At 47.1% G+C, this 25405-nt stretch overlaps 1 protein-coding gene across 1 annotated transcript in view; it reads right to left on the reverse strand.

Moving 5' to 3' along the window:
• USH2A (usherin) overlaps positions 1-25405 on the reverse strand; it is a 903954-nt gene that overhangs the window by 159263 nt on the left and 719286 nt on the right. Inside the window, exons 49-53 of the mRNA XM_066594449.1 lie at positions 14380-14603; positions 11144-11354; positions 10034-10231; positions 9025-9176; positions 8715-8913 (exon numbers count right to left, since the gene is read on the reverse strand). Coding sequence (XP_066450546.1) covers positions 8715-8913; positions 9025-9176; positions 10034-10231; positions 11144-11354; positions 14380-14603 — 984 coding nt within the window. The remainder of the gene's footprint in view (positions 1-8714; positions 8914-9024; positions 9177-10033; positions 10232-11143; positions 11355-14379; positions 14604-25405) is intronic.

Below are 25405 nucleotides of genomic sequence, written 5' to 3' on the forward strand. Positions count from 1 at the left end.
TCATTTCCTGATTGAGGATTAAATATTTTAGTGATACTCTATCTATGGAGTGATACCCTAATTGGTTACCATCATAACTCTGTAAACATTATTGTTGTTATTATTACTCTCTAAGTACTAAGTCTCCTGAGGATCCACGTACACTCAGTGGTGAAACGCGTAGAGTGGGAGTACTGTTTATAATGAGTAAAAAACATTGACAAAATTAAAATCTCTGACACACTGTCCTTTTGAGCCGTTCACAAGTCTCAGCTCACTAGGCAACAAGCTCTGACAGAGATAACTATCTTCTTAGGTTGAATATCACTTTCTTGCAATCTGAAAGTTTCTGCTCAAACATTGTCGCCACGAGTAGGAGTACTGTCCATAAGGAATAAAAATTGACTAAAATCAATTTCCTTGACATACTGTCCTTTTGAGCTGTTAAAAACTTTTCAGCCCACTAGGCAGTATTTTTGACAGAGATATTCACTTCCTCAGGTTGAACATCACCTTTCCGCAACCTGAGTATCTCTGGTCGAATTCTGTCATTATATTAATAAAACTACAGATATCTAATTGGGGTTCCGGTTTTTGGGAAATCCATGAACAGCCCCCATGCAGACTGTATTCCTATGTGACGTGCGACATTAAGAAATACGGAGTATCAGAAGTAATACCAAGTTGTAATTTTGAAACCCACCAATCATTTCTCTATCCACTATTTGGTGGGTTAACGCCTCTCCATTACAACTTAGATTTTGTGTTGTGTCCTTTGTTGTGCCCAATCGTGTTTTTTTAGATAAAACTTAATAAAATTTATTACTTTTAACCAAGTCACGTCTGTGAATAGGGCTTTTTCAAACTTTCAGTCGACTTGTGCTGCCCTCTCTGTGAATAGAACAATGTGGATCTGATACAGAGCTGCCTAAGACTATATTTTGGTGACTTCGTAAGGACTTTTGAGAAGCATGTTACATGGGAAAAAGAGGATTTCAAATTGAAACCCTGGTTACCGGGCCAGGAGTCTGAGAAACCTGATACAATACTGCTAACGTGAATCATCACCAATAGCCAACCTGTACGCGGTCATGAGTCACCCAGAATGGGACTTAAACTGTTTACTTGTTTTATTTTTACATGTCATTAAAGTTTATAACTGACAGCATACGTGTTCCACCAACGCTATCCTAGATTACTGGGAAAACCCCAAGCCATATACCACGACCCCCTCACAGCAACGTAAAGATGGAAAACTCTTTATGTTTAGGCTTAGTTGAATATACATGATGAACATCTGGCTGAAATGGATGGTGATCACACAGTGAACCAAGGACAGACATGAAAGCAACTAATCATGGCGGATGGAGTTACCTCTCAAGGTCTTCGAAGTTAGACATTGTTTACACTGAGCAACCTTGTGCCCTCCAAAACTGAGAACTGCCCAATGGCAAAGAATTCTGCATCCTGTCTATCCAACCCTCAGCTTCATCAGCATACTCTACCCATCACAGGCCCCCAACACCAGTGGGCTCTGGCATCTGACACCGCTCTGGTCCAATGGGTTGACTGACCACAAGGCTCAGAGGGAGATCTGGTGGCCCCTTTTCCCAACTGTGGATGATTGTGCCCAATGGTGGAGACTTTTATGAAGTTGTCTGGCAGATTAGTTTTTGGCTCAGAGGTAAACCCTGACGTACAGTTGATAGTTTGACATCATTTGACATATCTGTTGGCGATGAAAACATCTCCGTCCAATAGAAGATGACCCCTTAATTCTACATGTGGCCTACTAAATGGGTTTGCTAAAAGCCCCTCATTCCTGGCGCCCTTCCGTATTTACCAACCACTATAAATCTGTTCAGCGAGGGTTCGATAAATGTAAACTGCATAATGAGAGAACAGCAGAAGTAATGGGCGAAAGCAAACGACAGACAGTAAATTAACTGCCTGAAATCAACACAAAGCAACACGGCTGCCAAATCCGCCTGGAATCGCCCTATGATTATAATGCCTCTGTTTCCACTTGAAGGATGGAAGGTGCTCGGCGCTGCGGACGCATTCTGTCCGTGACCTTCGGGGAGGGCCAACGCCAGCCGAGGAGACTCTCTCAAGCCATTTGCAAAGCGCAGCATTTTCTTCCAGGACAAAAACAGGCACCAATTAGTGACAGTCACATATCTGCCAAAGCCCAAACACTAAATCACAAGCTGCGCACAACCACTCCGAAGCGAGATAAATCTATTGGAGGAGGGAGACGCACACAACAGAGGTGGCGGACATGGCCGGATTTATGCCGCACTACTTCATGCGGACGCGACTTCCAGAGGAACCGAAAACAATGGAGACTGATGAGCGGCAGACAGACGGAACAGATAATGGGATGTAGGGAGAACTCAACACGCTGAGGAAACGGATCCAAACTTGTTTAACTCATTAAGGAGTGTAGACAGATAGCAAAAAAACTGTATAGAAGGAAAAGTTACCCCTCAGCCAGATCTGTGGGATAAGTATTGGCCCCCTTTAGATCTACACAGGAATATTTACAGCTAATTACTTGCTATGATTGGGCAGCAGCTGGTGTGTAATGGAACTGTAGTGGCCCCGAGCGTCTATTCCTGGCCCCCCCATAAATGTCATACATGTCATGTCTTTTGTAGATACACTGTGCAAATTGTCTAGTCTCCTACTATGTGTATTGCACACCTGCAGCAAGTGAAGGGTTAATGTCTGCATGAGACTGGGAGATGTCTGCAAATGTATCAATTTATGTCCTGTCACATGGTATGTTAGATACTATAAGTATGAGTGTCTGAGAGTGGGAAGATATCCATCATCTTCTGGGTTCCTGAGCGAGCGTGCCAGCCACATGGGGGTATCTTCAACCCTCATGTGGTGAAGAGAAAAAAAGGTTTCCTGAAGTCCCCAATGTCAGGAGCAAATAGAGAGTAAGGAGAAAGAGAGAGAGAGAGAGAGAAGTAGAGGAAAGTCAAGACCGCCATGCAGAGGTACTTCTAAAAGTGAGTATCTGTGGAGAGTTTGCCCCTTCCTCTTCCAGGAGTGGTACCATACAAATAACGAGAACGGTATGACCGGCATCATCCTGGGTTCCTCCCTGACCTCCTTCTTCTGTCTTACCTGCACCAGCGTGTTCTTGAATTGTAAAGTGCTAAAGTTGTACAGTAAAGTTTTGCCAGGCCGTGACCGCTCACAGGGACTGAGGTACTTAAGTACAAAAACGTGTGTGAATTCTCGTTATTGTTGCCGAGGGTCATTCTGGTGAGTAAAGGAACGGTGGCGTCACGTGACAACCTGTATTCCTGTTATATGTATATTGGCCATCCCTCTCCTAGGGGTGTCTGGAAGAGACCCAGCCATGCTCTGGCTGAGGCTGCGTGTGTCCCTATGGGGGAGGAGTCTGGTAAGTGCTACCGTGACAAGTGACAGCTTTACCCTCCCAGCTCCTAAGCATATGCCCCGTGTCCTGAGTTACCCTAAGGGGCACTGCATAACCTTATCAGAGTGAAATCCATGCTGAGACCAAAGGACTGTCCAGAAGAGATGAGAGGAAAAGCTGCAGAAAACAATCCGAGATCCCAGAAGACCCCCCAACGGTCTGTGCTTGATGGTCTCTTAGATGTCTATACAAAGTGCTGGCCTGCTAATGGCCAACGACGATCAGCTGAGGCCGGGCCACTAACCTTGGCTGGAAAGTTGTCCTATGTGAAAGGAGACCTTATGTTCTGGTTGTAATAGTTTATACATTGAACTCTATTACCGCCCTCCATCCAGCAGCGTTGGACTCCTTTGGCTTTCAGATCTGCAGTGATTCGTTGTTGTGTATATCCCACTTGGTAATGAAATCGCTCTACAGGAATACCGGCCCCTGCGGACAGGAAGCTTCTTGTAGTCGCTGCATATTAGATGGCGGTGCTGACATGTTCTGTCCGGCTGACAGGAAGGGGTCAGCGATTCATGCTGCTTGTGCCAAATTCTGACCTCCTATCAGCAACAAAAATCTGGACCCATCTGACCAGGAGATGTTTTCCGTTGCTCAGTGATACAAGTTACAAGTTTTGCGCTCTTTTGCCCGCTGGAGTCTCGTCTTTCTGTTTCTCTTAGATACAATGGCGCAAGAACTGGTCGTTCGCTGTTATACCATCCGTGCGGAGGAACGGCGAGTTGTGCGTTCGGACATGTTAGTTGGAGCTCCAGCGTTGTATTCAGCTGACTGTGCAGCCTGTTGGTCAGAACGATTCCTGACATCCTCCTCCGACCCCTTTCAGTGATGAGTTGTTTCCGTCTGCAGGATCCCCTTTTGCTGGATGTTTTCCTCAGTCATGCAATTCTCGGTATACTCTCCACACCGTTACATGAGAATCCCCCCCCCCAGGCTGGCGGTGGGACCCCGGCTAGTCCAGCCCTTATGACTGGCCTTGTTGGAAGTCGCTCCGATCGCTGGATTCACAATGAAACTGATCCACAAAAAACTTGTCACATGATTTTATGCTGCACTCCGGGGTCACGGGGAGAATTTCCATGTAGGGTAGCGTCAATCGTGATCAGATCAGGGGTTCTAATAAAGGGCCAGGGATTTTAATAAAAGGGGCCAGGGTCTTAAATAAAGGACTGGAGTTCCGATACAGTGACTATTCAGTTTGGCCAGAAGAGCTCAATATAGAAAGTATTAAATAAGGGGTTGTCCAGGATTTGAAAAACATGGCTTTCTTCCATAAATAGCGCCCATCCTGTTCATAAGTTGGATCTGGTGATGCAGGTGCAGTACCCCAGAGTTGGGGTCCCACAATACTTCTATAGCTACCTTGTGTGTAGTGTGTACTAACATTTAGTTATGCGTATTGGCCCTAAACGGTCATGAAGTAGTTAATGTCTGGTGTCTTTACTAACTAGCTCTGCATGACTATGCAGAATGCACTCTAGCCCTCTCTGTTACTTGTCAGTCACCCCTAGCTAGGACTGGTATTGGGTAGAAAGATTCCCCTTCGCCCAGGATTGGTTAGTGGGTAGGATATAAAAGACAGAGTGTGGGTGGAGTTAGGCAGTCTTTGAGTGAGGAGGAAGAGTCTAGTCTAGTTGAGTCCGGTCCAGGAGAGGCTGAGGAGAAGAAGATGTAGGCGAGCCTAGTTCAGGCCAGGCCAGAAGTCTGGAGAAGAGGAGTCAGAGTCTGGGCAAGTCTAGAGCTGGAGGCCAGAGGGGAGTCTTCTTCAACCCTGCCAGAAGGAACCCGAGTCAGGGCAGATCCTGCATAAGCTGGAGAGGAATCAGGCAATGCAATTGTGAGTGTAACTTGTCCCTGCACCGTTAGGAGTCAGTGTGTCCACAAGAGAGCCCGTACCAGTCCCTCCATCCCTTCGAAAATAACCTCCTAGCACCGCAAGTACCTATCTTAGTCAGACGGCCTCACCCCTCCGGAGAGAGTTGAGAAAACCCTGTATGTTATGTTATATGCAGGGAGTTGTTGGAGTTCTATTGCCTGCTAAACTGCCAAGTGTGAAAGTAACAAGTAACCCGTGTGCCTTCGGTTTGACTAAAGCTCTTCGGACTTGTCTCTTTATTTCGTCTTCACAACGACATTCCAAGGCACTGGCGTCACATCGGACATTACAGCAATTGCTAATAGTCATTGCCAATAACCTTGTTGCAATCCACCTGCCACATGAGCCACCATTTTAGGCCGGGTAGCAACCACCGAGACGAGGTCAGAGTTAGCGCACCCACTCGGCCCACTCCCAACGACTCACTACACAGACTCAGCTTCACTGAAGTAAATGGGGCTAAGCTGCAGTACCACACAAAACCTGAGGGCAGTTGTGGCGCTGTTTTGGAAGGGAATCGGCCATGTTTTTCTAATCCTGAATGATGACTTGTAGTGAAGACATTTTGGGAAGAAATAGATAAGAATTGAAGGTTTTGGATGAGGGATATTACTGCGACAACCAATTATTTCTCTTCCCCTAAAGGGAGTCGTGTAACTTCTTCAAGAAAAGCATCATAAAAACCGGAATCATTATAAGTCCATTTCTCAGAGTAAGAAGCACTTACCATAGATGTGATATAAAAGCGCTGCCGGCATCCATCATTCATGCTTCCCTCCACATGTCACACCTATATAAACTGACATAAAGCGCGGCGCGTACAGATTCCACTCTACAGCCAAACGGCACCCAAGACAGCCGGCTAATGTGCGGCAGACCCCCTCATCATGGGAGGCTTCCCTGGTTAATTACTACAGGGGTCCGACGTCTGCAGCAATTCTCAGCTCTGTCATTCAAGAGGAATCTAATTTGTCTAACTGCTGCCATTCCCGGGATGAAGCTGGTTTGTAAGAGTTACCGAAAGGACAGCGATACAGTCCGAAGTACAAGACATGCATTATATGCACCGCTCGGCCATGAGGAGCGAAGCCCGTCCGCATCCGCTGGGAGGCACAATCAGGCGATTCTTACAGAATCGGATCTAGTCGGCCGCACCCAAATTTTGGTGAAAATCCCCAGAACATCGACTCTTCTATAATACATGCTGAAGGAGGTCATCACGCAGCCAATCAGCGGGCAGGACGCCTTGGTGATGTCACCACCAAATGTGTCCTGCATCTTGCACTTTCACCTACCTCACATGACCCAGCCATTTCTACCATTGGCACTGTGTTACGCTCCCCATTTTCCAGCTCACCGGACAGAAGTTGGTCTACAGTTTGGGTGATATCACGGACAGAACAACTGCTGTGTAGTGTGCGGGGGGCTCTGCAGAGGATATACTGGTGAGGCTGTATACACTCAGCTCCTCCAATTTAGTCTACTGGTGATTATATATAAACTAACAAAAAACAGACAAACACAGGAAAAGAGATACTGTATATATATATTCTGTGTCTGGTATCAGATCTGCCGTGCTACATTGTCACCTACCGGTGTCTTTCTTCTAACCAAAAACTAAACATACAACAAAAATAAACAAAAACATGAGGAAAGCACGGGGGCGGGAGGTGGTGATGGCACAGGATGGGTCAAGTTGGCACCCTAAGTGGCTCCCACTGAAGCAACAGCTCCACGTCCTGCAGCAGGCGAGACAAGCCCGCTGCCATTCCTTAGAAGTGGTTCCGGCCATGCATTACTTCCACAGAAGTAAGAACAGGTTGTAAAGCGGATGCCTCAAGTATCACCACCTCCTCCTCCCAGTCGCAGGCACACAGCAGTCTGCACAAGGCGGCCATGAGCATCCCCCTTCTACTTCACCCAGTGCCAAAACCCCGCACCCCCTGAATCCATCCAGATCATCAGTCTGAGGAACTGTTTGATCATTCAGCATCATGGATGTCAGCCGGCGTCCAAACAACCAGAAGGGGAAAACCAAGACATTGAATGCACTGATGCCCAACCAATGTTTCCTCTGAAGATGGAGATGAGGGTGGTCGGTGGTGCGGTCAGCCAGCCACAGGCAATGTGCACTCAGGGGGATGCAGAACTGAGGCATCGACTCCCGGTGATCACTGTGATATAAGATCTACTCAGGAGGAAGACACCGAAGAGAAAGAGGAGGTGGAAGATGATGAGGTGTTTGACCCCACATGGACAGACAGGGAAGAGTCATGAAAGCAACTCATGGGGGGAGGTGCATGTTGTGGGGCAGCACCATGCCAAGGCGACAAATAGGGTGTCGCAGACTAACATGAGGGCCGTACCGTCACCATCAGATTCTACTAGTTGCAGCAGCACCAACATCAGGCCCACAGCGAGGTCCGCTCACACGCAACAAGTAAACAACCTCAATACAACATGTATGAACAGTCACATGAACTCCGACCATCTGCAGCTCTGGAGAGCAACGTGGGGTGTAAATACACCGCTGGCATCAAAATTACCCACCTTCTCATTGGAAAAATGAATCCAAGATGGTGGCATTCGAGACAACGGTGGGCTTCATCGGAATACAACTTTATTTGTTCTCCTGTTAAGTGATTTCTCTTCATGACACTAAATGTGAATTATGGCGTCGTTGCAAGCAGATCGCGTTGAGGTCGTCCGTCTGTCAGGTGAACGCTGATAAACCAAAATCAATAAGTGCTAAATGAGGCCGGAAGAGCGGTTGGCGATGCTTCATCAGAAATGGCTTCTGATCGTCCAGATTCCGGTTTATCAGGACAGAACTTGGTTTTTAGATTTTTGCAAGACGTTTGGCGGCTGCATTATGGGTAAGGGGAGGTCTGGTTGGGCGGCGTTGGTTGATTCATTCACCTGACATAAGGGGGATCTCAACACGTTCTGCTTGAGGTAACGCCATCATTCACACTGCCTGTAGTGAAGAGCGACCACAGTGATAACATGAGGACAAATACAATGAAGCCCACCGTTGTTCTGTTAGTCTGACATATCACACACTGATCTTCCCATTGGAATGCTGAATCCAAGATGGCGGCATTCAAAATGGCCACCGTGTTGATGAGGTGGCCTAACAGGTTTCCTCCGCAGATTGTATGCAAAGTTGGATCACTGACTGCCAAACCGTTATCATTCCATCTGGGTGTTTCCGCACTTTTAAGATCCTCTGTACTTATTTTTATGCAAATACCTATAACTGTTAGGGCTCACACACACTTGCGGTTTTTTAACGCTGCGATATCAGTGCGTTTTTTTCACGCGATTGTCAATGGGACGCTGCCACAGGCCGAGGACCTCAGGGGGCTACAGCTGGGGGCGCTGCGCTCTTGTACCTACCTGACACCGTATGTTGCTTCTTTCCCACGCTGCTCACATAGATAACTCCTTCTCCATCCTGGTGAATCTGATATTCTCTAATTTTACCATTTGGCTTCCTTGGAGTCGTCCAGCTGAGATGTAAAGCCGTGGAGTTCACGGTGATAATACTAGGCGGAGACACGAGATCCGGGACGCCTTGTTTAATGGCTGCTGTCACCTTGGATAGAGAGAAGCATACTGTATGGGTCAATGTTATGTATGAGTAATTATCTATCAGTCTATCCGCCTCATCGTTAGGCCACGGCCTGTAATTACAGCATTGGCGCACCTTAGCGCTGTGTGAACAGCCGGCGGCGGTACATGCCCTCAGCTGGTATGTATACTCTTCATACGGTTGGATCCCACCCTGATCTTCAAAACGGGTCTCAGTGCCTTTATACCGCTCAACTCCATCACGTACGAGAACATAATAAATGGCGCCTGTAGGGAGAGCAAAATGAGCGTCATTGTAGAAAACGTATAACAATTTATCTTCTACAGACCACACACTCCTGATTAAAAGCTCTCTCTACATATATGCAAATTGACTACTGAGCAATGTATGGGCGGGGCAAGCAGGACTCACAGGCTTTCTCTATTAGTGGGTGGGGCAAGCAAGACTGACAGGCTTTCTTTATGAGTGGGCGGGGCAAGCAGGACTCACAGGCTTTCTCTATTGGTGGGAGAGGCAAGCAGGACTCACAGGCTTTTTTTCTTTGAGTGGGTGGGGCAAGCAGGACTCACAGGCTTTCCCTATGAGTGGGCAGAGCAAGCAAGACTGACAGGCTTTCTCTATGAGTGGGTGGGGAAGCAGTAATCAGGCTTTCTCTGAGTGGGCGGGCCAAGCAGGACTCACAGGCTTTCTCTATGAGTGGGCGGGGCAAGCAGGACTCACAGGTTTTTTCTATGAGTGGGTGGGGCAAGCAGGACTCAAAGGCTTTCTCTGAGTGGGTGGGGCAAGCAGGACTCACAGGCTTTCTCTGAGTGGGTGGGGCAAGCAGGACTCACAGGCTTTTTTCTATGAGTGGGTGGGGCAAGCAGGACTCACAGGCTTTCTCTATGAGTGGGCGGGGCAAGCAGGACTCACAGGCTTTTTTCTATGAGTGGGTGGGGCAAGCAGGACTCAAAGGCTTTCTCTGAGTGGGTGGGGCAAGCAGGACTCACAGGCTTTCTCTGAGTGGGTGGGGCAAGCAGGACTCACAGGCTTTTTTCTATGAGTGGGCGGGGCAAGCAGGACTCATATGTCTACTTTACTATCACTGGGAACAGCAATATGAAATCTGTGGCATCGTATATACCATTTAGCTTGCTGGGTTCCTGCCAGATCAGTGAAATCCCTCCTTCACGATTCCCGGCTGCAGTCCATCTGGGAGGGCTCAGTCCTTGAGGTTTGTCCTGACTGGTAGTGACTCCGCTGACATTACTGACACTGTAGCCGACACTGTTCCAGGTTGCTACTCGAAATTCGTAGGTTGTGAAGGGATTTACGCCGCTATCTAGAAGAGAAAACCGCTTTAATAGGTAACAATGATCTCTGTGACAATTTTCTGAATTTCTTGAGTCAACGGGCCCGCCCGCCCTGACAATGCAGGAGGTTCTCCAGTCTTGGCTCGGACCTTCACAAAGCTGGGAAACCGGCGCTCCCAAGACACTGAGGGAGACTTCAATACTAGCAGTTACACTTGGACCACCTTCACATGAGCGTAAGCGCAATTGAGCACGCCTTAGTGCAACTGTTTTGTGCTATGAAGGGATTTTTTTGCGCACGTGTTGGTGAACCTCGCTGCACCTTGTCTGCCTGCAGGGCACCTGCTTTTGCAAACAAACACATGGATTGAAATGGTCAATTAGTTCCAAGGTAATAACGCAGTGTTTCACGTATCTCATTGCGTGTTTTGCGTGCCTTTGCACATCCCCCATTGACATCTATGAGGATTTTTAGTGTGCAAATGCACAGAAAGACAGCGCCCGTTCTATCATTTTTTGCGCACACAACATACGCACGACCCTAGTGAAATCAATGGGTTCTGTTCACTGCGTGTTGCGCACACAAATACGTCCGGCCTTAGACTGAGCTCTGCCATCTGACGCTGACCTGAATACACGCCTCAACCCCCTGGGAATCACTTTAGCACTGATTGGACAGTTAGTAGGGAGACACTGAATTGATAAAAGGAATGATAACATCCAGCTTGTCGACACATTTCCAGGAGGAGTAACAGAGAGACAGTAGTGTCCCTTCATTAATAATCCCTCTAAATAGAGAGCAGATCTCTTCAAGGCTCTATGGGTGGATCCTCGTCGCCACTAGAGTTACGGGTGGGAGAAGTGCTCAGATTTGTTACTTTGTATCACGGCCCCGGGATGGCGACGCCGGGTAACGGAAATGTTACTTATTACTTAATCACCAGTATAATAGTATCGGTCAGATCCTCCGATGTAGACGGTCTCCTCGTCTGTCCAACAAATATTGTTATCATCCACCGCAATACTTTTATTACTCATAACACCTCTTGTCCAGAAACAGGAATCGGAGCTGGCGTTAAAGTGACACTGCCCACAGTACGCGGTATCGGACAGTGCCACGGGGCACACGGCGGCCGAAGCACAACCTGTTTCCTGAGATAGAAACAAGAAAAAGACAAAAGAATTAAATATATAAAAGTCAACTGCATAGTTAAGGACTTACGGCACCAAAGTTTTGATCTGAGATCTACAAGAGTGTCACGTTGTGCTCCTGGGACCTGTAGTTCCATGCGTTACTAGGCACACACTTCCACAGGTGGGATGATTGAGTTGGCTGGGTGTGTGGACAATGACCTGTTCAGTGTATGTCTGAAGGTCCTGGCTACACTTGGTGTGAACGGTCCTGTTCGGTGTGTATGTTGTATTTCCCTTGTTTGGTGCTCATTCCCATCTAGGGTGAGACAGTTGGCCCCTAAGATCCAGCGTGGGGCCGTCCTTATTGGGGTGATCGCCCTGCTTGTAGGCAGGGTTCCTCTTTCCTTTGTTGTCTTGTGAGTGTAGAGACTCACAAGACAACGAGGACCCTTGATGTGGGCTTCTGAGATTATGAACTTTGGCTAAAATGCAAACCTATACCTCGCACTTCTAGATATTTCCATGTGTCTGGTTGTTGGGTACGTTGGTGAGTATGAGGCCGCCTGGTGTGTTGGGTCTGCTGTCTGTCCTCCTTGTGGTTGTTGGTTTGCATCTGGTTTATGTTTGTTGTTGGTGTCCGGTCGTGTATACATGTCCCAACTCCCCTTTCTCCTCTACAGCCCTTAATTAGGTTGTGTTCATGTAGCTCGTTGTTTGCACGACCCTAACAAAGAGTTGATCTAAGGTGAAGTATAAAATGTTGCACAGACACAGTTTGTCTCATGATCTTGGTTCACTTTGACGGCTCCCCTTCTCTTTTTTAAATGGATCAAACTAGCTGAACATAGTTTAGCAGACACAATCCAAGATGGCGGCCTCGGCTGACACCCTGACAGGCTTTCCTGGGCGGTGAGATTACATCTCCATTTGCTGCTGGCAGCGGCCATGTTTTACTATGGCTATGAATGCTGGACAGATCATCTGACTGCAGCAGCGTGTGGGATACATTTCTTCTCCTTTGATCCAGGATTAGTTAGACGGCGATCAGCGGCTGAACTTGGTGTAAGGAATACATGCGGTAACAACACTTTTTGATCTAAGATTTGCAGCACCAAGTTCACCTGGTTTGCGATGAATGGTTGTGCCTAGAAGAAATGATTCCCTCACGGTGATTGGTGACTCTAGTTAGATGATCTTCCCAGAATTCATAGCGATAGTAAGAAAATCTCGCCGCCCAGGAAAAGCCTGTCGGGCTATCAGCTGAGTCGGCCATCTTGGATTTTGTCTGCTAAACTAAGTTCAGCTAGTTCGGTCCACTACAATCTGAGGATCAAATTGGACAAAGATCAAACTGTGAAACAATCCCTACTTGGTGATGCAGCGGGTCCTAAGAGAATCCTGAAAGAGTCTGGAAAGTCTTCAGCCTGCCATACATATCAGATAACGATGGGTCACAATACCCTTGATCGTATAGACAAAGATGGGGGGAAGGTGGGTTATATGTGGCACGACCTCCAGGTATAATATAATTGCACAAAACTGTATATTCACCAAAGATTTCTCTACTTATTAATTAAACCCAGAATGTGTCCCCAGCAAGTACTGAGGAAGAGGTCCAATGACCTCGAAACGTGTTTACATGCTGGGTTTAGTTAATAAATAGAGAAATCTTTGGCGAATACAGAATTGTATGTAATTATATTATACCTGAAGGTTGTGCCACATATCCCCCCCCCCCCCCAATATATAAAAAATATATATATTTTTTTAATTTTTTTTTCTTTCTGTCTGTATGTTCACCTAGCTAGGGGCAACGTTATTTGGGGTGAGCTGTACCTCCCACATTTATACACTTCTTTGTTGTAACCGAGGACATAGTCCCATCTCATATCTCTCATTTTCTGCTGGGTAGCTGCATAAAAACAAACTGACCAGCTCAAAACGGGTCCTAACTGCACATCAGCTTAAATTAAAGAAGTCAGCCTGATATTGCACATTTCAGAAGTGTTGCCATCGTGCCAAAACCATAGCGGCGGTGAGCAGGACTCCTGTGCTGGATGAGGGAGCGACACTAAAAGCGGAGACTATAGACTTGTTCTCTTAGACTGCTTTAAAGGTAACCTGTCACTAGGTTCAACCACTAGGTAGCCTGAGCCATGGGCAGCCTGAACCCCAAGCATCCTGAACCACAGGCAGCCGGAGCCACAGGCAGCCTGAACCACGGGCAGCCTCCAACACGGGCAGCCTGAACTATGGGTAGCCTAAACCACGGGCAGCCTGAACCACGGGCAGCCTGAACCACGGGCAGCCTCCAACACGGGCAGCCTGAACTATGGGTAGCCTAAACCATGGGCAGCCTGAACCATGGGCAGCCTGAACCACGGACAGCCTGAACCAGGGGCAGCCTGAACCACAGGCAATGGCGCCCCATGAAAGTGTTATTCTGTAATGCGGCAGCGTCTTTTCTTAATAAACACACTCAGACATTTGCCTGATTGACTTGAGAATGGAGCTCTGAAGTCCCGGACTTGGGACCCGCCAGGCTCTCCCTGCTGACAGCATGTTGACTGACAGCTCTCTCTATACACTAGCAGGGGGAGTAGTTGTCAGTCAGCACGCTGCGGCAGGGAGACGTCGGCGCAGGCTGCTTCTATTTCTTCAGAGCTCCGTTCTCAAGTCAAACAGACAAACTTCTAAATGTGTTTATTTAAAAACGGCTGCAGCGTTACAGAGTACCACTTATGGTGGCGCCGTGCACACTGGACCGCTGCCGATGGCTCGGGCAGCATGAACCCGGCCACAGGTTCCCTCTAACCGTTATCTCACTGGCTTCCGTCATGTTGGGCCGCACACTTGCAGTGTCACTTCTGGTTGAGCCCCCCCAACCGGCTGGATTACAGCGCTGGCAGATCATCCGCTCATCACCATTAATGTTCCTCATCCCTAACTTCTAGAGGCACCCAATGTTCTGGCCGCATCCTGGAAACTTCTAAAAGCTCTTTACGGAAGGCGGCGGGTTATCTGAGGAGCTCTCTTTAATTACCGTGATAAAGCTTCCTGTCGATGGCCTGTCAGAACAAACATGAGTCACTGGATTGTATCCAATTCCGTTACAGCATTCCTCCTCTTCGGTAATCGTCTCGCTTTCGCAGCATTTTAATGGAATTCCATTATTTAACTTTAGATGTGCTTTAAATTGTCCATTAGGTCCCGAGCAGCAGCTCGTCTCTGACACGTTCAGGTAGTCGTGGCCGCAGCAGGACATCCCTACAAAACAGAATCACCGCATATAACCGCTGAGGACAGGCGTGCTTCTACGAATACCAACACCAGACGTCTACCTCCAGCCACCGACGGCCTAGAACCTTCCCAGCCTTCTCTCTACATGCCAATGAGTTTGGCTGAATTATTAAAGGGGGCCAGAACAAGAAAACAACGGCTGCCACCGGGAAACTTAGAAGAATCCTGTGGGAAACATCTACTCCTCCAAAGTGAAGCCAAACTACAGACGTAGCAATCTTTAACATGACTGCTGCAGCGGGAGAACCTGATTGACAGCATTGTAGTACATTGTAGCTTAACTGTCAAGTTAAGGTTTGCTGCATCTGTTCATTGGCTAAAGTATTGGGACCCCCAACAATCCTGGGCTGTTAGGTGAAGGGGATATACAAATCAGATGGGTGCATTAGGTGTAAGGCCCTTCACACGGGCGACAAATTTGTGGGATTTTCTCGTGATGCGACAGCGCTACGGATCGCGTGTATGTGAAGCCCACGCTTTCCACGGGTTCCTTCACATTTGTGATGTTTTGTAGGCTGCTACATTGCGAGGGAAAAAAAAATCACAGCATGTTGAATATTGCCGTGATTTGCGATGTTTTGTAGCCCCTGTTTCCCTTTGGAAATCTCGCTTTTCGTGCGGCGCTATGCAACTTTAACAGTAGGAAGTCCTACTGTTTCTCCTAAAATAAGCCCTAGCTACATTTAAAAAAATAAAAAAACAATAGATTACCTAACGGGCGCTGTCTGCTCCACCGCACTTCTCCTACCGAAGCTCCGGCACACTTGTCTGCAGTCCTCAGCTGCCGCTTCCTGGTCAGGGGGTTCATAAAGCCCACCTCCAGGAAGCGCCAGTTCTGATTGGTTCTTGAGTGCCACTGCTCAGCCAATCACTGCAGCGCTCGATGAACCAATCACAGCCATCGACTAGGAAGCGGTGGCTGAAGACTGCAGACAAGTGAGCCGGAGCTTTGGGAGGAGAAGTGCGGCGGAGCGGACAGCGCCTGTTAGGTAATGTATTGTATTTTTATTTTCTGTCAATGCAGCTAGGGCTTATTTTCTGAGTAGGGCCAATATTTCAAGTAGAATAGAATTACATAGAACTATATATTCACCAAAGTCCTAAGGGTCTGTTCACATAGTGAAATCCATGTGATTTCCACCTCTAAAAACCATGGTAGAAATCCATGACTAAGCCAGTGGGGATTCCCACTGAAGTTATTGGGGTGCAGATTGGATGCAGAATCCACAGAGATTCCAAACCAAATCCGCGGTGTGTTTACATCTGCTGGATGCGCGGGGCCTTCTGAAAGCCCCCAGAGCTGCCTTTATATTTTTGCTTATTAAGATGTGACTGTGGCCTGTCTTAATACAATGCCAGCAGAAATACCATATACTGCAATACTGAAGTATTGCAGTGTAAGTTGTAAGAGATGGAATGATCACAATTTAAAGTCCTCTATGGGGACTCCAAAAGAAAATAAAAAAAGGTAAAAATAAGTAAAAAATAAAATATTAAACGTTTTTTTTTTTTAAAAAAAAAAAAAAAAAGCTTTTTCCTGTATTTATAAAAAAAAAAAGGAAATAAAAATAAAGCCTGTTGGCCTCCGCCATGTCTGTGAGATTCTGATCTATCAATGTAACTCCTTATTTATCTCGCACATTGAACTCCATCAGAAGAATACACAACAGCAGAATTGCACTTCTTTGGTCGCCCCCTCTCCAATAAATCGATTGACAGAAAGATAAAGTTTTGGGGGCAGAAAGTAATTTTTTTTCAATTTTTCAGTTTTTTTTTATTTTTAAAAAAACTGCACAGCAAAAATAATTAAATTAATCTGCTATCACCGTAATCACATCGACCCGCAGAATAACAGCCTCATCTCATTTGTGCTGCAGTGTGTACGCCATAAAAACACGGCCCCCACCCAAAGATGGCGGAATGTGTTTATCTATTTCACTCCACTTTTTTTATCCCCTTATTTTGATGTCTGTTAGAGGGGTTGCCCTACTTCTAGCTGCAGGAAGCAGACAGCTCCGCAGCGGTCCGGGCTGGTACTGCAAACTGAATCCTAGTGAAGTGGATGTGACTGAGCTTGCAGTACCAACCCGGGCAACTGCACAATGTTCGGCGCTGTCTGCTTCCTGCAGTAAAACAGCTAGAAGTGGGACAGCTGCTTTAAAAACACAGAACATAAATTGACATCCCCTGCGTTCGTATATAGGGAGATCGGGAGCCAATGCTGCTCCATACAATGTGAGTGTTGGCTATTTCTCACAGGTGTCACCTGCTGATGGCAGCTGTTAATACTGTAAATGCCAGTTCTGATAGTGGCATTTAAATCTACCGATTGGTTTCACAGGATCCCTAATTGCCCCCCTGTGTTTTTGGGGTGCCATTTGGTTGCCATGGCAGCCTGTGGCCTTCTGTAGGCCCTTGGTGCCGCAGCAGTTGATAGCCTGTGGTGTGGCTTTTTGGGATGCCTGTTGGATTGTAATATAATGTAATACTAACGGTCACAAGTTCAAGTCCCCTATGCGGAATGAAGAAAAAAATGGACAAATGCGTTTAAGAAAGTTTTATTAATTAGAAAAAAATAACAGATATTAAAAGTAAAAAAAAACAAAAAAAAAAACTTTTCCACATTTATAATAATTAAAAAAACTCATTTGTTATCGCTGCGCTATTTTGGTTCCCGGTCTCCAAGAACAATGTAATAAGAAATGATCCAAACTTTGCATGCGCTCCAGAATGGCGCCAGTAGAACCTACACGACGTCCTGCAAACAACGAGCCCTCATGCTGGAATAAAAAAGTTATGGCGGTCAGATGATGGCGGCAGAAAATAGTGTCATGTTTTTCTAAAGATTTTTTTATTTTTTAAAAGCAGTACAGCAAAAAACCCTCCATCGATCAGTTGTCGTCGTCATTGTTCTTTGTACGCCATTTTTCTGCCACGGATGGCGGAATTTTCTTTTTTTGCGATTTCAATCAACTTAGAATTTTTTAAACGTTTTTCAGTACATTAAATAGTCTCAAGTTTCAATGATCAAGTTTCATTACATAGTATCACTGAAAAATACAACTCGTCCCGCAAAAAACAACAACCCGTCAGACGGCGATGGATAAATACGAGTTATGATTTCTGAAAGTGGGGAGGAAAAGCTAAAAAAAAAAAAGAGCAGCGTCAGTGAGGGGTTAAAGGGCTATTCTGAGCTGTAGAATTTACATGAAATAACAGATAGCCTTATTCCCGGCACTGGCCGCTTCCGCAGTGCTGCCCGGTTCAGGGGACGTCACAGGCGCTGCAGCCAATCACAGAGCTGAGCCGCCCATCACTGAGCTCTGTGATTGGCTGTGACCTCCCGTAATCAGGCTAGGTCAGACGGCGGCGGCGCAGGACACAGCGGGGCGTATATCACTATTGGTTATTTTATGCCAGGAAAGCTGGATTTTATGTAAATTATACATCTTGGAAAACCCCTTTAAGGACCCCCAGGCTGCTCTATCTTTTGCAACTGTTCAAGTACTGAGAATTTTGAAGATAACGTGTCATTTCCTGAGACAGACAGCCTTACGGCGGCCCACCGGCGCCCGCGATAATATGCGTCTGCTCACATTTGTTGACACTTCTGACATATTTCAAGAAACAAGATTGTATGCAAACGGCAGCCTCATTTAAATACTCATAAACACGACGCCGATAGCGGGAAGGTCCCTGACAGACGGACTAGAATCCTGATAATGAACTGCAGCGCCGAAGAGAAGGAAAATAGACGACGCGTCACTTTACGGAAAATTCTATCTGTGACAGAATCGGAGACTTCAGCCAAGAATCCGGTCGCCCAACGCAGAACGACTCCCTTTCTAGTTTCTTTGGTAAACCATTACTTTTTTTCTTTAATTATTATCAACCTTGTTCCAGTGTGATAAATTGCTAATTACTTAATACCCTAATCAGCGTTCATTCTTTGCAAAGATAAACTGTGACAGGGCCATTAATTTAAATAGTAATTTCACTTAATAGCCAGAACGGCGCACCAGATTTTTATGCAGCATTTTCTGAAGACTGCATCCATCACGGAAATATTCTGACATAAAGATGTCTGACATGCACTAACTCACTTAGGGAGAGCAGATGTTGCGGAGCAGAGTTTGATCGTAATTCCCATAGTGCATCACTTCAGCATGAATGAACTGCAAATGCAGAGCCAGACAATTGTGTGGAGCTGCTCCGCGCGGCCTCTGACCCCCGCCTAATTTATCACACGGACCCCGCCACTTGACTTTTGATCTGTAACATCAGAGGGGGATTTTTCGCTCAACCACAACAAAAAACAAAATAAGTTCAGGACCCGCAATTATTTCCTCTGTGCAGAACTGAGGAGTAGCAAATATCTGTACAGTATGTGATGTGCGGCAGCAGTCAGCGTAGAGCCGCTGATACACAGGATGGGGCTCATGTATCACACACCGACCGCCCCTTTATTACCCCCATCTAGTAGCGCTGAACTCCTTTGGTCCTCGGAAACGCAACAGTTCATCGTGGCATAGATTCCAGCAGGTAATAAAATGGTTCTGCAGGAATATCGGCCCCTGCGGAGAGGAAGCTTCTTGTAGTCGCTGCAGATTAGATGGCAGTGCTGACATATTCTGACCGGCTGACAGGAAGGGGTCAGCAATTCATGCTGCTTGTGCCAAATTCTGCCCTCCCATCAGCAACATAAATCTGGGCCCATCTGACCAGGAGATGTTTTCCCGCTGCTCAGTGATACAAGTTTTGCGCTCTTTTGCCCGCTGTAGTCTTTGTTTCTCTTAGACACAATGGCGCTGGAACTGGTCGCCCGCTGTTATACCATCCGTGTGGAGGAACGGCGAGTTGTGCGTTCGGACACATTAGTTGGTGCTCCAGCGTTGTATTCAGCTGACTGAATTCCTGACATCTTCCTCTGAGCACCGTAAACATATGGCTAAGGTGACCAGACGTCCCGATTTAGGCAGGACAGTCCCGCTTTGGGAGCCTGTGACCCACTTTTCCCGGGGTTCCAGGCGGGACAGCCATTTGTCCCGCTTTCATGACATCAGGGTCACCATGAAGGTGATTAGCCAGGGTGCCACAGTTCTCTTGCTGGTAATCACTCTGCAGCGCAGTGGAATGCACATTCTGACGGCAGTGTATGCATCCAGGATCATCCTCCCCTGACCTCTCTTCCTTGGTTCCACAAGAGGAGAGGAGAAGGGAGGAAGCACTGCTGCGGGTGCAAACACTTCCAAAGAGGAGGTAATTATATCAGTCTCAGGGGGGCTGCTGTGGGGGGTCACTATTAATACAGAGATTAATATGGGGGACACTATTAGTCATAGTGTCCCCTAAATTAGCCCAAGTAGTAATAGTATTATTACTGAGGCCACTGTGGGGGGTCACTATCAATACTGGGGCCACTGTGGGGGTCACTATTAATACTGGGACCACTGTGGGGGTCAACATTAATATGGAAACCCCTGTGGGGGTCAATATCAATACTTCAACCACTGTGGGGGTCACTATTGCTACTGATGTCACTGTAAGGGTCACTATTACTACTTAGGGCTACTGGGGGGTCACTATTACTATTGGAACCACTGTGGGGGACACTATTACTACTGGAGCTGTTGTGGGAGTCACTATTGCTACTGGAGTCACTGTGGGGGTCACTATTACTACTGGAGCTGCTGTGAGGGTCGCTATTACTATTGGAGTCACTGTGGGGGTCACTATTGCTACTGAAGTCACTATGGGGTCTCTATTACTACTGAGGCCACTTTAGGGGTCACTATTACTACTGGAACTACTGTGGGGGACACTTATACTACTGAGGCTACTGTAGGGGTCACTATTACTACTGATGCCACTATGGGGGACACTATGACTATTGGAGCAACTGTAGGGTTCACTATTTCTACTGAGGCCACTGTGGGGGTCACTATTACTACTGAGGCCACTGTGGAGGTCACTATTACTACTGAGGCCACTGTGGGGGTCACTATTACTACTGAGGCCACTGTGGAGGTCACTATTACTACTGGGGCCACTGTGTGGGTCACTATTACTACTGGGGCTGATATAATAATAATGATAATAATAATCTTTATTTGTATAGCGCCAACATATTCTGCAGCGCTTACAAAGACATGGGAAATACAGAAAGACAGAAGTACAAAACTTTTTGAACCACGGTTACAATTAGTGGCAGCAGTGGGATGTTCAAAACCTTCATGTCAGAATTAAGCAATTAATCCTCGTACAAAAGAAGCTAATGGACTCTTTGCGAAGATTGCCGCAAAACTTTTACAAGGCTTGACTCAATGCTTATATATTAGTTTTTGTTTGGGAGTAAGGTTAGACTGTGTGTACCCTCAGACAGTTCCCCCCCCCCTGTTTTCTATTCTATCTTTTATTTGGCAAGCCACCGCAGGTATGGCAACTAGGGGGGCAGCTCAGTTAAAGGGGCAGGCAACCAAGGTGCTGGAGGAAGACTAGGCCCAGCATCAACCCCTTGTGAACCCTGGGCTCGAGATGGATGGCTCCACAGGAGAGCAGACAATGGGTCAGAGTTGAGGAGACCCAGGCAACAGCCGCTCTCAGCAAGACTTGGATTTGCTTAACACCGAGGACCCTGCGTGAGTTGAACAGAGCTGCGGAGCACAGGGCAGAGCAAGAAGCTGCAGAACGTCAGGCTGACAGAGAGGCCACAGAACGCCAGGCTGACAGAGAGCACCAGGTGCGGATGGCTGAGTTCCAGGTGTGGAACCCAGCACTGCCAAGATGTGAGGCCGGCGACACGAGGACCAAGCGACCCCCGCCGAAACACTTACCTGTTCTAGCCAAGGATGGGGACATGGACACTTTCTTGAGTGAGTTTGAGAAGAGGTGTCGCTGGTACCAACTACCTCCCGAGCAGTGGGCTGAGTACTTAATTCCAGGACTTCCAGACAAAGCCCTGGAGGCATACGTAGCTCTCACAGGAGGGTGTCTATGAGGCCATCAAGGAAGCACTGATCTGCAAGTACAACCTCGCTCTAGAGATGTACCACCAGAAGTACCGGACCCTGCATCTTGAATCCACAGATGGCTACAGTGACCTGGCGAATGGCCTGAGTACTGCCTTCCAACAATGGATGCGGGGACTATCTATCACCACCTTCCACGGTCTGAGTGACCTGATGAGGAGGGAGCAGTTTCTGAAGGTCTGCCCAGAAGAGGTGCGACAGTTCGTCAAGGACCGTGAGCCCATGAATGTGGCTCAAGCAGCCCATATTGCCACCAACTATATCGCCAATCGGAAGCCGGACCTGCGAAAGTCCCACGGAGCCAGCTAGAGACGGGGTAAGCAGAACAGTAACTCTGACAAACCCTTCCCCTCTCTCTTCAATGTGACAAATTGGTATAGGGGAAGCTATTACTACTTGGGCCACTCTGCATGTGGCAGCATACCTCTAGCTGACTTAGGGTATGTTTACACATGGTGGAAATGCTGCAGAATGTCCACAGTGGAAATTTCCATGGCAAATTCCACAACATTTCTGCATCAAAAAAACTGTTAAATTTTGTACCATTGGTGCCCACAGCTGATTTCATACTATGGGGCACTCCCAATCACCTCCTCCAAAGGCTTCCTACTGTCAGCGCTACAAGGACTTTGATGGCCACTTACAGACTGGAGGTTGTACTTATGCTGGGACTGACACGATGAGAGTTCTAAGGTTCGTGATGTCATGTGCAAGACACTCTGATGGAGGACAGGACACTTCGGGGTTAACAGCACTACCCGCTTATACAAGAGACCGTAATGCTGTAGCGTGAGATGAAAATGTACATGAGTTGGTTTGCCACAACTCAATAATAAGGATTACCAGTTAATAAAACATTCGGTATCTTCTTATGAAACGGACATTCTTAGCACCAATTATGACTTGCGGTTTCATAAACTCCTCAGGAAAAACCATTCCCTTCAAGGAATAATCTCCGAAATATACACAAAAAAGAATCCCCCTCATACATCTCCCGCTGGAAGAGAGGCCTAGATGCTTCATTCTCACAGGAGGAGGTCCTTGGTATTCTACCAAACTCGCACTCCAGTTCAATCTCGATACGATATGAAGAGTTAAACCATAAAATAATCTCCAGACGGCACAAACCCAGAACTTCTCCATAACATTGACCCAAATTATTTCCCGATTTGCTGGTGATGCCTTAAAGCAGAAGGTTCTTCCCCATCACTTGCCCATCTCTACAACCTTTCTGGTGCCGAATTCAAAGGGTATTAAACCTAATTCTTGGTTGTAGAACTATTCTTCGCCTAAACTTTTCCTACTCAAAATAACCCCCTCGTCTGTAACGGCCGGGGGACCCTTGGCTCCCATTGCTTCTGGACGCAGCCAAAATGTTAATTCCTAGACCATGGAAAGAATCCGACCCCCCAGAGTCCAGGAACAATGACATCTGCAATGTAAATAGCTTTGAACCAGAAGCATCCGATCAGGATAAATGGAGAGATGCCTTAAAATCTGGACCCCAATGGATTGTATTTAGGAATAAGCAAGTATTTCTGGTTATTGGCACATGGTACCCCGTGTTTTTTCCTCCGCCCCTGTTTCCTTTCTGTACCTAATTCATAAATAAAGAATTTATACAGAAAATGTAGATGAGATGACATTTGCACCTACGATGCTTGCGAGGCCGCGGTGACACAGTGCATTAGGCTGCGAGAGGGGCATGCCGCGGACCTTCGGTAATAGGTAGTATTATGATGATGATGGATAGTAATGGGGATTGCCCCGAGGAAGAAGGAAAATGTCCCCCTGCATTTATACTGCATGCTGAAGAATACTGAGGCGGAGATATGTTACAAGCGTGATGTCCGGAGTATATGCAGCCTTTAGTTACTCGTGCCTCCTGTGGAGTGTAACCAACTAACCCGCTCACTCAGTACAATAAATATTGCCTCTGCCTCCATCATTGCCACGCCAGCCTGATTCGGTGTCGCACCACCACCTGCAACCAGCCCGCTACAGTACCAAAACTGGCTTTTATCACTTATCCATAGCAAGGGTCATAAAAGTCTCTACTGAGACCCCCACCAATCTAGAGATCGGGGGTCCCACGTCCTTCCTTCTAATCACTGTGGGCCTCTGCAGTGAGGAGGAGATCAAGTGGAGCGGTAGTCACACACGTGCGGTACTGCTCCATTCATTGTCAGTGGGATTGCCGTAGATAGTCGAGTGCTTCTGCTTGGCGGTTTCTGTCCCATTCCATCTTCATTGCAGTTGGATGCGGTGACCCTGCAGTGCTGAGAAGAGGCGTCCTCTGTTGTCGGGATCGATAGGGGTGTCACAAGCACATGGCATCTCATAGCTATTAGATCATTATGTGCACTATCCTGCCAAAAGTAACTGGACCCCTGAACAAGAAAACAAGTAGTCATTATTTCTGTGTGCTACTACTTAGTGTGGCTCCTTTGGCCCTAATGATACCAGCTATAGCCCGTGGCATACTTCTTACTAACGTCTGATACACTTCAGCTGGTATTTCCCTCCATTCAATGGCTGTGATTGGTGCATCCAGCGCTGGCTGTGATTGGCTGAGAGGGCTGTCACTCAGCCAATTCAGCCAATCAGAGTAATCTCTTGCTGGGAGGTGGGGAATTCAATCCCCGTCACCAGCAATAGGTGCTTTACTGGCTTGACAAGTGCCCAGCAGCCGGCCAGAAGCTCTGAAAGCAGCGGTAGGGACTCTGACGGCCCCTGAAAGGCGAGTATTGATTGGTTTTTTTTTAGCATCCTTGGCCAAAACGCTGGCATAATGCATGCCAATGCTGCTGAAATCGGGCTGAACCTGCAGTAAACGCAGCGTTGAGAAACGCTGCATTTCTGCAAACGCCTGTGTGAGGGAGGCCTCAGACTGTAACGGAATCTCTACCGTGCGTAACTGTTGGCACAATGTGATCGGGCAGTCCCTCCGGACTCCTCCACACCCCGGTACGTCCATCTGATGTGAAGATGGAGTAGTGCGATTCGTTACTCCATAGAACATTCTTCCATTACTCAACTGTCCAATTATGACGCTCTTTGCACCATTGTAGACGGGCCAATGCACCTTTTTGAGAAAAAGATGAATGGAAGAAATACCAACTGAAGCGCATCAGACATTAGTATGAAGTATGCCACGGGGTGTATCCGAAGTCCTTAGGGTCAAAGGAGCCCCACTAAGGGTTAACATATGGAAATAACTACTACTTGTGATTCTTGCTCAGGGGCGCATTTAGTATTGGTAGGATAGTGTGTGAGGTCAACAAGAGGGTGGCATACCGGCTACATTAGAACAACTACTTTCCTTTATTTTCTCGTTTAGCCCCATTGAATCTTACTTAAATAGCGCAGAAAACTGTATTAAAGGCAAAATTCATTGGACACGATCATTGATGGCCAACACACCTGACCTGCCCTTATTATTTTACCTACTCCGCTGTCATGATTGAATAGACAATGTCATTCCCATAACTTCCATTGGTGCCGGTCCCGCCAGCTGCCTGCATGCTCGGCCGCGCTCACAAGGATGCCGGTGAACTTTCTCCGACTTTCGCCTCTGGGCCCACTTGTGGGATTTTACCTTGCTGCATTCTATACTCTCTTTGCATTCTATATTTCCATTAATTGAGCGGTTCATGCGGGCACTAGATTATCTTTACCACTCAGACAACTTGGATTTTCCCTCCTTCCTTTTCTTGACCTTTGATTTGATCTTCTGGCCGA

Source organism: Eleutherodactylus coqui, chromosome 3 (assembly GCF_035609145.1).
Source record: "Eleutherodactylus coqui strain aEleCoq1 chromosome 3, aEleCoq1.hap1, whole genome shotgun sequence".
In the NCBI taxonomy this organism is placed as follows: Eukaryota; Metazoa; Chordata; class Amphibia; order Anura; family Eleutherodactylidae; genus Eleutherodactylus; species Eleutherodactylus coqui.